The sequence below is a fragment of the Sinocyclocheilus grahami genome, unplaced genomic scaffold, assembly GCF_001515645.1.
Source record: "Sinocyclocheilus grahami isolate Dianchi unplaced genomic scaffold, SAMN03320097.WGS_v1.1 scaffold894.1, whole genome shotgun sequence".
NCBI classification, from domain to species: Eukaryota; Metazoa; Chordata; class Actinopteri; order Cypriniformes; family Cyprinidae; genus Sinocyclocheilus; species Sinocyclocheilus grahami.
The window spans coordinates 44,083-56,832 of NW_015506073.1; the positions used below are offsets into that span (position 1 = coordinate 44,083).

At 34.7% G+C, this 12,750-nt stretch overlaps 1 protein-coding gene across 1 annotated transcript; it reads left to right on the top strand.

Annotated features, from left to right (window-relative positions):
* Positions 1–1,977: 1,977 nt before the first annotated feature.
* Positions 1,978–11,185, top strand: LOC107563875 (protocadherin-8-like). The gene is made up of 6 exons (XM_016248843.1): positions 1,978–1,997; positions 2,464–3,097; positions 3,145–4,947; positions 5,140–5,214; positions 7,146–7,341; positions 10,792–11,185. The coding sequence occupies exons 1-6, from the start codon at positions 1,978–1,980 to the stop codon at positions 11,118–11,120; spliced, it is 3,057 nt and encodes a 1,018-aa protein (XP_016104329.1). The 3' UTR covers positions 11,121–11,185.
* The last annotated feature ends 1,565 nt before the right edge of the window (positions 11,186–12,750 follow it).

The following is a 12,750-nucleotide window of genomic DNA, read 5'->3' on the forward strand; positions in this document are numbered from 1 at the left end:
AATCATTCAAATAAAGCTGAAATAAAATACAAATATTATAAGAAGAACTTAAACTAACAAAAAACTTAAATGAAAATGAGAAATGCTGACTGAAAAAAAGTATTTTTTATTTTTAATTACTAAAATGGCTAAAACTAAAATAAATGAAATATGAAAATATAAAAATATAATATATAATAAAAATATTAAACAAAAAAAATGATAAAAGTTTCTTAAATTAAAAATAAATGAAAATTAGAAATGCTGCCTCGGCAACTGGAATAAATAAGTCTAAGCACTAAAATGAATAAAAACAAAAATAATTAAGCTAAATAGAAATAATAAAAACACAGCTAAGAAAAATATTAAAATTGGGAAGAAAAAAATGAAAACTGAAAAAATAAAAATAAAGGCTAATTCAAAATAGTAATAATCCACAATAACGCTTCTTCCAGTGAAAAAGTGTTCTGGTGTGAATCAGGAGAGAAATCTGCACAGATCAAGCACAAGCCAAAACAGCTCTAAACACATATGTGGCAGGATTTTGATGCGAGAGATGACAGGAGATGCACTTTTTCACTGGAGGAAGCATTATTATGGATTATGCACTAATGTTTTAGCAATGGTTTAAAGTTAAAAACGTCTTAATGCTGGATTTATTTCAGCTTTTGTCTTCTCCAGATGTTAAGAGAAATCTGCACAGATCAAGCACAAGCCAAAACAGCTCTAAACACATATGTGGCAGGATTTTGATGCGAGAGATGACAGGAGATGCACTTTTTCACTGGAGGAAGCATTATTATGGATTATGCACTAATGTTTTAGCAATGGTTTAAAGTTAAAAACGTCTTAATGCTGGATTTATTTCAGCTTTTGTCTTCTCCAGATGTTAACTGATGGTCTGGAGTGCTGTGGATTACTTGTGGATTATTGTGATGTTTTTATCAGATGTTTGGACTCACATTCTGACGGCACCCATTCACTGCAACATAAATGGCATGTAACGCATTGAATTCAGTCTGAAATTTTGAAGTAGAACACACTTCTATAATCTTTGAAAAATCTTTTTTTTATAGCGCATAAGGAGAAAGGGCAAGCAATCTTGTATTCAGTGCATTATGTGAAAATGCATGCATTCAAATGCCATTAAACTAAATGTTTACATGGAACGGTTGATAAGACAAAGGTCACAGATATATTTTCCTTCTATCTCGCTCTTTCTCTCAATATAATCATCAGAGCTGCCACTGAAGACTGGCAAACACAATTCTCGTGGCATTTTTCCCAAATGTTGCAAATCTTAACGCCGTTCACAGAAAGGCTTGGTTTCCCCGGGAGAGAGACGCTACTGTGTCCAGAAGGAATCTTAAAATCATCTCCCGCATGAACACTAATCAGCCAACTGTGGGCATCGCCGCCGTATAATTCTATCCCCATTTCAAACCTTTATGAAGCCGGTGCCTAGTTTTATGTGTCGACTTCCGTGCCGTTTCTTGAAGCATGTCATAGACGGATGTGATTAGCAAACTTGAAAATGCAAAAAGATATCCCCTGAAACCAAATGCATTTAGAATCCTATTAAAAATGGAATTATGTCTGTGAGCGGACTATGAATTTGGAATCCCTATCTCCTCTCAAACAGTTGCACAGCATTTCCCCCCCTACAAAAACCTCTTTTCAGCTCCTCAGATTCATTTGAAAGTACAAAAGATTGCCCTGAACTTCCAAAGAAGTGTAGTGCTTTCTGTGAAATATCATCTGGAATGTTTGGAATAAATTTTACCGCCGGTTGATAGGTGCGTACGATAAATTCATGAAATATTTAGAAGCACTTCGCACATCTGACTGCAATTTTCCGAGTTTAACAACTGGCCAAAACCAGACTGAGATCCAGGCTTGCGTCTGGAGACTTTCACCCGGTGGGCAAGATTTGGATTTAGATTAAAGATGAATACATTATAGTTCTGCTTTGAGAGATTTGTGATAAGAGATGGACGGATGAGGAAGGCAGACAGATTGTGAGAATGTGGAAAAGTGCATTTTTTTCCCCCACCACTTTTAATCAACTTTTCACTTTCATTTCTATGGCCCCGCAGTGTGACAGATTAATTTTTATAAAGCACACATTCCCTGTAGTCTCTCAATTAATGAGGCTGTGAAAACTCAACGCACATAAATAATAATAAGACAATCTGAAAATGCTGTTAATGTACTTTTAGAAGAAGTTTAAAGGGATGCGGCTATTTTGGGAGGTGCAACACCACAGGACTGAATAAATGAAGATGGAGGGAGTTAAACAGACCTTAAATGAATAGCAGGAGGCACAACTTTTCCTCTTCTTAACTTACAAGTTTGGAAAACTATCTTGTGTCCTGTTGAGCCACATTTTCAAGGATCCCTAGAGATGCACGTTTAGAAAGAGATTTGATGAGTTACTCCGCAGGACTCAATAATACTGCATATTACAGTGAAATGCCACTTTAGCGTCGATGTCATAACGCGAGTGGATGGGGTTAAATATGCGGAGTTGGTGCTGGTCAAAGAGCTTGACCGCGAATCCCGCGCTTTTTTCGCGCTCAAACTCGTGGCGGCAGACGGCGGGAATCCGGGGAAAAGCGGCGCCACTAATGTCACCGTCAAAGTGAAGGATGCTAATGACAACAGCCCACTGTTTGACCACAGCCATTACTCTGTGGATGTGCCAGAGGACACCCCGGTTGATTCGCTACTGCTGGACTTGAACGCTCTCGATCCGGACGAAGGTCTCAATGGACAGGTCATGTATGAATTTGGCAAACAAGTCACAACAGAGATCAGACAGCTATTTAAACTGGATTACAAAACTGGACATTTGACATTGCAGAGCCCTGTGGATTACGAAGACGAGACCACGTATGAAATTGACGTGCAAGCCAGCGATTTAGGTCACAATCCTGTGCCCTCGATGTGCAAAATCATCATCAACATCAGAGATGTGAACGACAACCCGCCTGAAATCATCATCACGTCCATCACGTCAGTAACAGATGGTGTTGCGCATGTTAGCGAAGCTACAGGTCAAGACATCCTGGTGGCTTTAATCGGCATCAAAGACAAGGACACTGGAGCGAACGGGCAAGTGAGCTGCACTCTGAACGGCGGACATGGAAACTTCAGGCTTAAAAGAGCGTTCACTTTAGCGTCGATGTCATAACGCGAGTGGATGGGGTTAAATATGCGGAGTTGGTGCTGGTCAAAGAGCTCGACCGCGAATCCCGCGCTTTTTTCGCGCTCAAACTCGTGGCGGCAGACGGCGGGAATCCGGCGAAAAGCGGCGCCACTAATGTCACCGTCAAAGTGAAGGATGCTAATGACAACAGCCCACTGTTTGACCACAGCCATTACTCTGTGGATGTGCCAGAGGACACCCCTGTTGATTCGCTACTGCTGGACTTGAACGCTCTCGATCCGGACGAAGGTCTCAATGGACAGGTCATGTATGAATTTGGCAAACAAGTCACAACAGAGATCAGACAGCTATTTAAACTGGATTACAAAACTGGACATTTGACTTTGCAGAGCCCTGTGGATTACGAAGACGAGACCACGTATGAAATTGACGTGCAAGCCAGCGATTTAGGACACAATCCTGTGCCCTCAATGTGCAAAATCATCATCAACATCAGAGATGTGAACGACAACCCGCCTGAAATCATCATCACGTCCATCACGTCAGTAACAGATGGTGTTGCGCATGTTAGCGAAGCTACAGGTCAAGACATCCTGGTGGCTTTAATCGGCATCAAAGACAAGGACACTGGAGCGAACGGGCAAGTGAGCTGCACTCTGAACGGCGGACATGGAAACTTCAGGCTTAAAAGAGCGTATGAAGGGAGCTACACGATAGTCACGATGGCTCCTCTGGATAGAGAGAAGATCGCGGAGTATAATTTGACTATAGTGGCTGAGGATTTCGGTGTACCGCCGTTACGCACGGTAACTCATTACATTATACGGCTTACAGACGTCAACGACAATGCTCCGACATTCAGCGCTAAGATATATGAAGGTTTCATTGAGGAGAATCAACTTCCAGGTACCTACATCACTACGATTTTAGCCAGCGATCAGGATTCTGGGCTTAACGGGGAAATAACCTATGAGCTTTTTGACTCGGACACCAACAGCGTCTCCAGGTTTGCTATTATGAATCAAGCGGGAAACGTTTACGCCTTGCAAAGTTTTAATTACGAAGTCACGAAGCGGCTAGATCTTCGCGTCCAGGCCAGCGACCGAGGATGGCCGCAACTTCACAACAACGCTGTACTGATTATCAATGTGGTCGATCAGAACGACAACGTGCCTTCGATATCGCAACCGCCACTCGTCAACGGATCTGCCGAAATCCAGCTTCCTAAAGACGCGCCACCCGGTTATATCGTGACCCGAATCGTGGCGAAAGATTCAGACGCCGGTTTGAATGCGGAGCTCACTTACAAACTCTACGATGGAGGCGATTTCGGTTTCGCCATCGATCCGAATACGGGGGAAATATACATCAACCGCAAAATCGCTTACGACGAGTACGATTTATGGAAAGTCTTAGCGACGGTTAACGATAACGGCCACCCGTCGCTAACCTCAACAGCTACGATTCATTTCACCCTAACTGAGTCTGCGCCCTCAAACGGCAATTTTTATGACGAAAGAGAGGACGGCGAACCAAAACAATGGACGCTTATTTTAATCTTGGCTTTGACGAGTTCCTCGCTGCTGTTTTTGGCTATTTTATCGTTCATACTATGCAAAAGTCGCAAAAACGGTCAGAAGAGACAAGCTAACCTCCCAGACGCAGTGGATATTCCTTACGCTAAAGAGCACAACGCCGTGTCGATGATCTCCTGCCAGACTGCCAATGTGTTCGACACGCATGCATTTCACTCCACGACTGCCATTGGCACACCTGAGAAACTACACAACAGCGTGCAGGCGACAGGCGAAGTTTTTAACGAAACCCCACAGACTTTCAAGAGCAAACCTGAAATCATCATCACGTCCATCACGTCAGTAACAGATGGTGTTGCGCATGTTAGCGAAGCTACAGGTCAAGTGTTCGACACGCATGCATTTCACTCCACGACTGCCATTGGCACACCTGAGAAACTACACAACAGCGTGCAGGCGACAGGCGAAGTTTTTAACGAAACCCCACAGACTTTCAAGAGCAAATACAGGAGTGTGGCGGGGGAAATAGATGTAAGTGGTGACTGTTTCTTTCTGTGTGTGTGTGTGTTTGAGGGGCCGTTCACACAGGACATGCATTCAAAAACAGATCGACGGAGCACAGCTGAACACAACGTAGGGCTCGAAAAGCAATGCTAATGACACAAGACAAGAAAGCCAATGACGTTCATCTGATGCACGTGCACAGGCCAATGCAAAACAGTGCAGGTGGAATGCAAAGGAATGGAACAAAACATTTTTCAAAATGTTAACTTTGCGGTGAACAAAGACGTGCATCTCATATATATGTAGCCTACATATAATAAGAATTTTTCCAAAAATGCAGATTGACAAGCAAAAAAAGTGAGATGCAATGCAACGCTCAAACGGAAACTGTTGTGCTGTTGTGTCTAACAATATACACTACCGTCCATAATATATGTTTGCAACAATAAATAAAATGGTGCAAAAGAGCAAAAATTATTATAACAACTGACGGAGTTATTATAGTTAACAAATCTAAAACCATCAAAAAGCGTTTTCGTTACTTGGAAAAAAATAAATGTTAAGTGCAACAAGATAAATATGAAAAACATTTTATTTCTCATTTTAATTACTTAAAACTTTAATTATATATAATATATATATATATATAAAAAATAAAAAATTTAAGTTTTAAGTAATTAAAATACTTATATATAACATATACAAAAACTACAAAATATGACAAAATCACGCAAAAATGAAAAACTTTAACTATATTAAAATTTTAACTAAAATTAAAATGAAAACAGAACATAGAAAAATAAAAACAGATTCAAATATGAATAAAAACTATTACATCATCTCAATTATACTGAAATAACACTGACTTTAACTGCTTAAATCGACACCCCATGTTAAAAATGCAATGCTCACTTTGTAAAAAAAAAGAATATTTAAAAAAGTGATGCAACAGCCAAAAATGTATGTCTGATGCACATAACAACAGGCCAAAATTCAAATAAATAAATAAAATAACAACAGAGGAGACTGATGCAAAGGAATAAAACAGGTCTATCAGTTTTTAACTTGATATGTTGTCTTAAAAACAACACTCATTGTGTGAAACCCTGAAAAACAGAGATATGATGCAATGGCCGAAGGAGGTGTACAAACATAATACACTACTTGCATTAAAAACAGCTAAAAGTAGCGCAATGGAATCCAACTCAATTGAACACATTGGAATTGAAATGGTTTTTTTTTAATGTTTGTTTTTAACTTCATATGTTGTTTTAAAAATGCAATGCTTTTGCTGAAGGCACTGAAAATGCAGTGAGATGTGAACAAATGGCCGAGATATGATGCAATGGCCGAAGGAGGCGTACAAACATAATACACTACTTGCATTAAAAACAGCTAAAAGTAGCGCAATGGAATCCAACTCAATTGAACACATTGGAATTGAAATGTTTTTTTTTTTTAATGATCTGTTTTAACTTCATATGTTGTTTTAAAAATGCAATGCTTTTGCTGAAGGCACTGAAAATGCAGTGAGATGTGAACAAATGGCCAAAAAACTATTAGTAAATAGACAAACAATAAAAAAACAGCACAAAGCAATGTGACAGATCACAGGGGTCACGTCACAAGTGTTACAAAACCTCTAGAAGGAGCACAACGGAGCAGGTTTCTAAATGCGTTTTAAAAAATAAACCTGTTTGTTTTTGTCGTAAGCTGTCTTTAAAATAAATAGGTTCATGGCACAGGATGCAGAAATAAAAACAAGCATGCAATGCAACAGTCAAAGTCATCTGTCTGATCAATGTGTATATACAGTATACCCCCCCCCTCCAAAAAAAAGTATGCTTAACAGTAACAGTAGTTTATCAACAAAATGAAAAGTCTTGTCATTAATTACTCACCGTCATGTCGTTCCAGAAAAGCAGAGAGGATGAGCTTTGCTTCTTGTGTTTTCACAGGGATACTCCACTTTGCCTGGTTATGGTAAAGACAACGCTCGACCCATCACGGTCTGGAAAGGAAATTCTATGATGACCATCGCAGTCAGAGACCCACAGATCAGCGGCAAAGACAGCGGAAAAGGAGACAGTGATGCTAATGACAGTGATTCTGACATCAGTGAAGGCCTCAAGAAAGACTACACGTCATATAAAGGTTAAAATCAACTCATCTGACTGACATACTCAGAACTATTTATTATACATAATATATTATTATGTATATACATGTCCAAAATGGTAATATATTTGATATTTGTGCAGAATTCTCATAATAATAATAATAATAATAATTGTTTATTTGTTTTAGCAGTTGCCTTTATCTTAATATATATACTGTATATATATATATATATATATATTATATATATATATTTTTATAAAATGTATTTATAAAAAATAATATAAATATATATAATTATAATACACATTTTAAAAAGTAAATAAATAAATATATATTCATAATTTAGCAGGATATTATACAATTGTATATTTTTTCTTAATTGAATTTTATATTAATATATAAATATGTTTATATATTAATATGTTTTATTTATTAATATATAAATATGTTCACAGAATATAATTTTAAATGTTTATTTTATAATAATATCATAAATAGTTTTTGTAATTATAAATTAAATAAATATTATATTACATATTTCTATATGTATTTATTTTAGCATATACTTTTATCTAAACATATTCATATATTTTAATATAAACATACAGAAACATACAAATATACACTGTCGTTCAAAAGTCTGGGATCAGAACGATTTAAAAAAAATTTTAAAGGAGTTTCTTCTGCTCATCAAGGCTGCATTTATTTGAAAAATACAGGAAAAAATTTAATATTGTGAAATATTATTATGATGTAAAATAAAATTGTTCTATTTTAATATACATTACAATTTAATTTATTCCTGTGATGCGCAGCTGAATTTTCATCATCAATACTCCAGTCTTCAATTATTCTAATCTGCTGATTTATTATCAGTGCCGGAAACTGTTGTGCTGTTGTGTCTAACAATATACCCTACCGTTCAAAAGTTTGTATACAGTTAGAAAGTAAGTCTTACATAACTGATAATTTGTGTTCTTGATAAAAGTGCAGCAATGAAACAAATAAAGACACAGAGTTGCTGGTAGCATGGCTTCTCACGCAGACGATTGTCAGGGTAATTATTTTTTGCAGGATCATGGTTGCATTGACGAGGTGTCGTGTGGATTAGTGAGGCAAAGTTAAAGTAGGAGGTGCTCAGATTAATGAGCTGCTGATTGGATCGCTTCACTTCAATGTCAGTTTTGAATCATTTCTAGTGCAGCCTTGTTAAACTCTAATCTATGGGAAACAAAGAGCCTGAGCGATTACACGCGCACTAATAGAGCTGAGCAGTGTGCCTATCACGAGTCATGCGCATCTGAGCACATTAAGAGTCGAACAAACTTATTTTCTGATGAAAAAGAAAAGTGAAGGTATTTGATTCAGGACTTTGATGTTCCAGATCTATGAAAGTTAACTTTTTCTTGCAATTTTGAGTTTATTTCACACAATTTAGACGTTTTTTGCAACATAACTCAAGTTTATAAACTGCAGTTCTGAGAAAATAAGTCAGAATTGTGGGATGTAAAATATATAATTTTCAATTGTAAGATATAAACTTGCAATTCTAAAATGAAAAGTCAGAATTGTGAGATTTAAGCTCACAACTGCAAGAAAATAAGTGGGAACTGTGAGATAAAATGTTGCAATTACCTTTTTTATTTTTATTTTTAATTTAAAAAAAAACTTGAATTGCAATAATTAAACTGAAAATTCAACTGGATTTTAAATTATTTTTTGTTTATTTATGAGTTTATATGTCGTGATCCTAAGAAGAAAAGTCTGAATTATGAGACAAACTCAATTTTCTCAAAAACAAACTTTTCAGAATTCTGAAAAACAGTAAAAATTATGAGATGTAAACTCAGAATTCTGAAAAAAAGTAAAAAAGTTACGAGATGTAAACTCAGAATTCTGAAAAAAGTAAAAATTACGAGATGTAAACTCAGAATTCTGAAAAAAAGTAAAAGTTACGAGATGTAAACTCAGAATTCTGAAAAAAAGTAAAAGTTATGAGATGTAAACTCAGAATTCTAAAAAAAAAGTTAAAGTTACGAGATGTAAACTCAGAATTCTGGAAAAAAAGTAAAAGTTACGAGATGTAAACTCAGAATTCTGAAAAATAGTAAAAGTTACGAGATGTAAACTCAGAATTCTAAAAAAAAGAAAAAGTTACGAGATGTAAACTCAGAATTCTAAAAAAAAGAAAAAGTTACGAGATGTAAACTCAGAATTCTAAAAAAAAGAAAAAGTTACGAGATGTAAACTCAGAATTCTAAAAAAAAGAAAAAGTTACGAGATGTAAACTCAGAATTCTAAAAAAAAGAAAAAGTTACGAGATGTAAACTCAGAATTCTAAAAAAAAGAAAAAGTTACGAGATGTAAACTCAGAATTCTAAAAAAAAGAAAAAGTTACGAGATGTAAACTCAGAATTCTAAAAAAAAGAAAAAGTTACGAGATGTAAACTCAGAATTCTAAAAAAAAGAAAAAGTTACGAGATGTAAACTCAGAATTCTAAAAAAAAGAAAAAGTTACGAGATGTAAACTCAGAATTCTAAAAAAAAGAAAAAGTTACGAGATGTAAACTCAGAATTCTAAAAAAAAGAAAAAGTTACGAGATGTAAACTCAGAATTCTAAAAAAAAGAAAAAGTTACGAGATGTAAACTCAGAATTCTAAAAAAAAGAAAAAGTTACGAGATGTAAACTCAAAATTCTGAAAAATAGTAAAAGTTACGAGATGTAAACTCAAAACTCTGAAAAATAGTAAAAGTTACGAGATGTAAACTCACAAATGCTGTAGATTGGAGTGGTTAGAGTTTATTGTGAGCTTATATGTCACAAATTGCAAGAAACTCGCAATTCTAAGAAGAAAAGTCTGAACAGTGAGATTTAAACTCAGAATTCCACGAAAAATGTCCAAATTACGAGTTTGTCTTACAATTGCCAGAAAACAGAATTACTGTGAAATATAAACATGCATATTTGTATTTTGAGAAAAAGCATCATAATTGCGAGATGTAAACTCAGAGTTTCTAAATTTCTGTTGACTGAATTAGACTGAAGTTGAAGATATAACATTTTTTTAAAAAATCTGAATTGAGCTTAAAAAGTTGACAAATGCTGTAGATTGGAATGGTTAGAGTTTATTGTGAGCTTATATGTCACAAATTGCAAGAAACTCGCAATTCTAAGAAGAAAAGTCTGAACAGTGAGATTTAAACTCAGAATTCCACGAAAAATGTCCAAATTACGAGTTTGTCTTACAATTGCCAGAAAACAGAATTACTGTGAAATATAAACATGCATATTTGTATTTTGAGAAAAAGCATCATAATTGCGAGATGTAAACTCAGAGTTTCTAAATTTCTGTTGACTGAATTAGACTGAAGTTGAAGATATAACATTTTTTTTAAAAATCTGAATTGAGCTTAAAAAGTTGTAATTACCAGTTTTATTGTGGCAGTTGTGTAGAAATCCTTACCGGAGTGTGTTTCCTCAGGTCTGTGGGCTTGCACCAGTGAGTGCAGGATCCTGGGTCACTCGGACAGATGCTGGAGCCCGTCTGTGAGCGTTAATAGCAGACATCTGTCGACCTTCTCAAGGACGAGGCCGTCCTCACAGGCCACGCTTCAGAGGAGCAGTTACGACACGCAGACCAACAGAAGCGTGGCCTTGCACAGCCTTACAGAAGACCAGCAGAGTCAGTACGATTACATTCACGTCTGCTCTCCACAGTCACAGCGGAGACAAGACTCGGAGAACATAGTCTTCACACACTCCACCAAACCCATCGCCACAGAGAGTCCCGGCAGATTTACAGAAGCCTGATACCTCAGTCTGATACTGGCATATACTGTAATAATCTTGCTGTACATATTATCTTTAACTGCATTGATGTTTTGTATATACAAATTATATTTTTAACAATATTACATGTTGTTTTTTTCATAGCATGTTTTGGATGAATATAATGTGATTGTTGTTTGTTTGTAAGTTACTTTTTTTGTCACATTGTAACAAACTGTAACACATTAAATGTCATTTTTTTTACAGCTACACATGTTACCACTTTTATAATGTTTACTTATAAAATAAGTGATAAATAAAATAAGTTATTGTAAAATCTATAATGTTTTGCATTCTTGATCATTTTGGACAATTTATGATCTTAAAAACTGTTAAAACGTAAGGCTTCTGAATAATTTTTGGAATTTGTTGAAAATTTTAATTAGATTAAAAGGGTAAATGGATGAGTAACAAACTGTAACACACATTACATTTATTTTTCTTATTTTTATAACATTTATTCAGACTGAGCAAAGTTGTTTCTCTTTAAGAAATAAAAACACGAGAAATTAAATCATAATAATTATGATAAAATCTACAATGTTTTGCATCTTTGACAAAACCAGGCAAAATTCTGGACATAATTTATCATCTTAAAACTGCTTCTGAATTAAATTTTGATCATAAATAAATTGAGCTGGTAAAATATACAATCCTTGACCAAAAAGAAGTCATCATTACGATTATAAAACTTTTCGATCTTTAGGTGTCTGAATTATCTTTGCAGACAATTATAAATTGTGCTTTCAATTGAATTTTGTCATAAAAATTTAAATTGCATTACATTAAAAAGGTTAAATGGATGAGTAACAAACTAACACACTTACAATGAACAAGTTCTTTCATTTTTACATTTATGCATTTGGCTTACATTTTTATTCAAGTTACACATTTACATTTTATCAGTTGCAATCAAACTCATGACCTTGGCAGAAAGAAATGAAATGCGACTTTAAGAAATGAAAACATGAGGGAAAAAATGTCACATCTACAATGTTTTGCATCCTTGTCTAATCCAGTCAAAAGACATAATTTATCATCTCAAAAATATTTCAAGCTTCTGTTTAAATGCTTGAATATTAGCTTTGTAGACAAATAAAATTATGCCTACAACTGCATTTTCTCATAACATTTTTAATTCAGATATTATTATAGTTTTTATTAATTGATTAATTATTTATATTTTAAATTCGTTTTTATTTTTATATTTTCCATTCTCATTTTTATTTTAGTTACAGTTTTAGTAATTGTGTTGTGTGCTTTTGTCTTTTGTTATTAGTTCTTTTGTATACTTGTACACTTTTTGTTTTTTTATAAATTTTTATTTCAGTTTTAGTTTTAGTTATCAGTTTAGTACATCATTTAGTTAAACAAAATGAAAATAAAAAATGTTGCCCTGGCAATCAGCTGAAATATATTTAAAAAATAATGTATACAGTATATATATATATATATATGTATATATATTTTTTTTTTATATATATATATAATTTTTTTCTATTTTATTATTAATATTATTGTTAGAGCCTGTAAAAAAGTTTTTTAATGGTATTACTTTTAGTTTTTCTCACGCATGTTTCTTCTTCAATAGTGTTAAAAAGCATCCCATGAT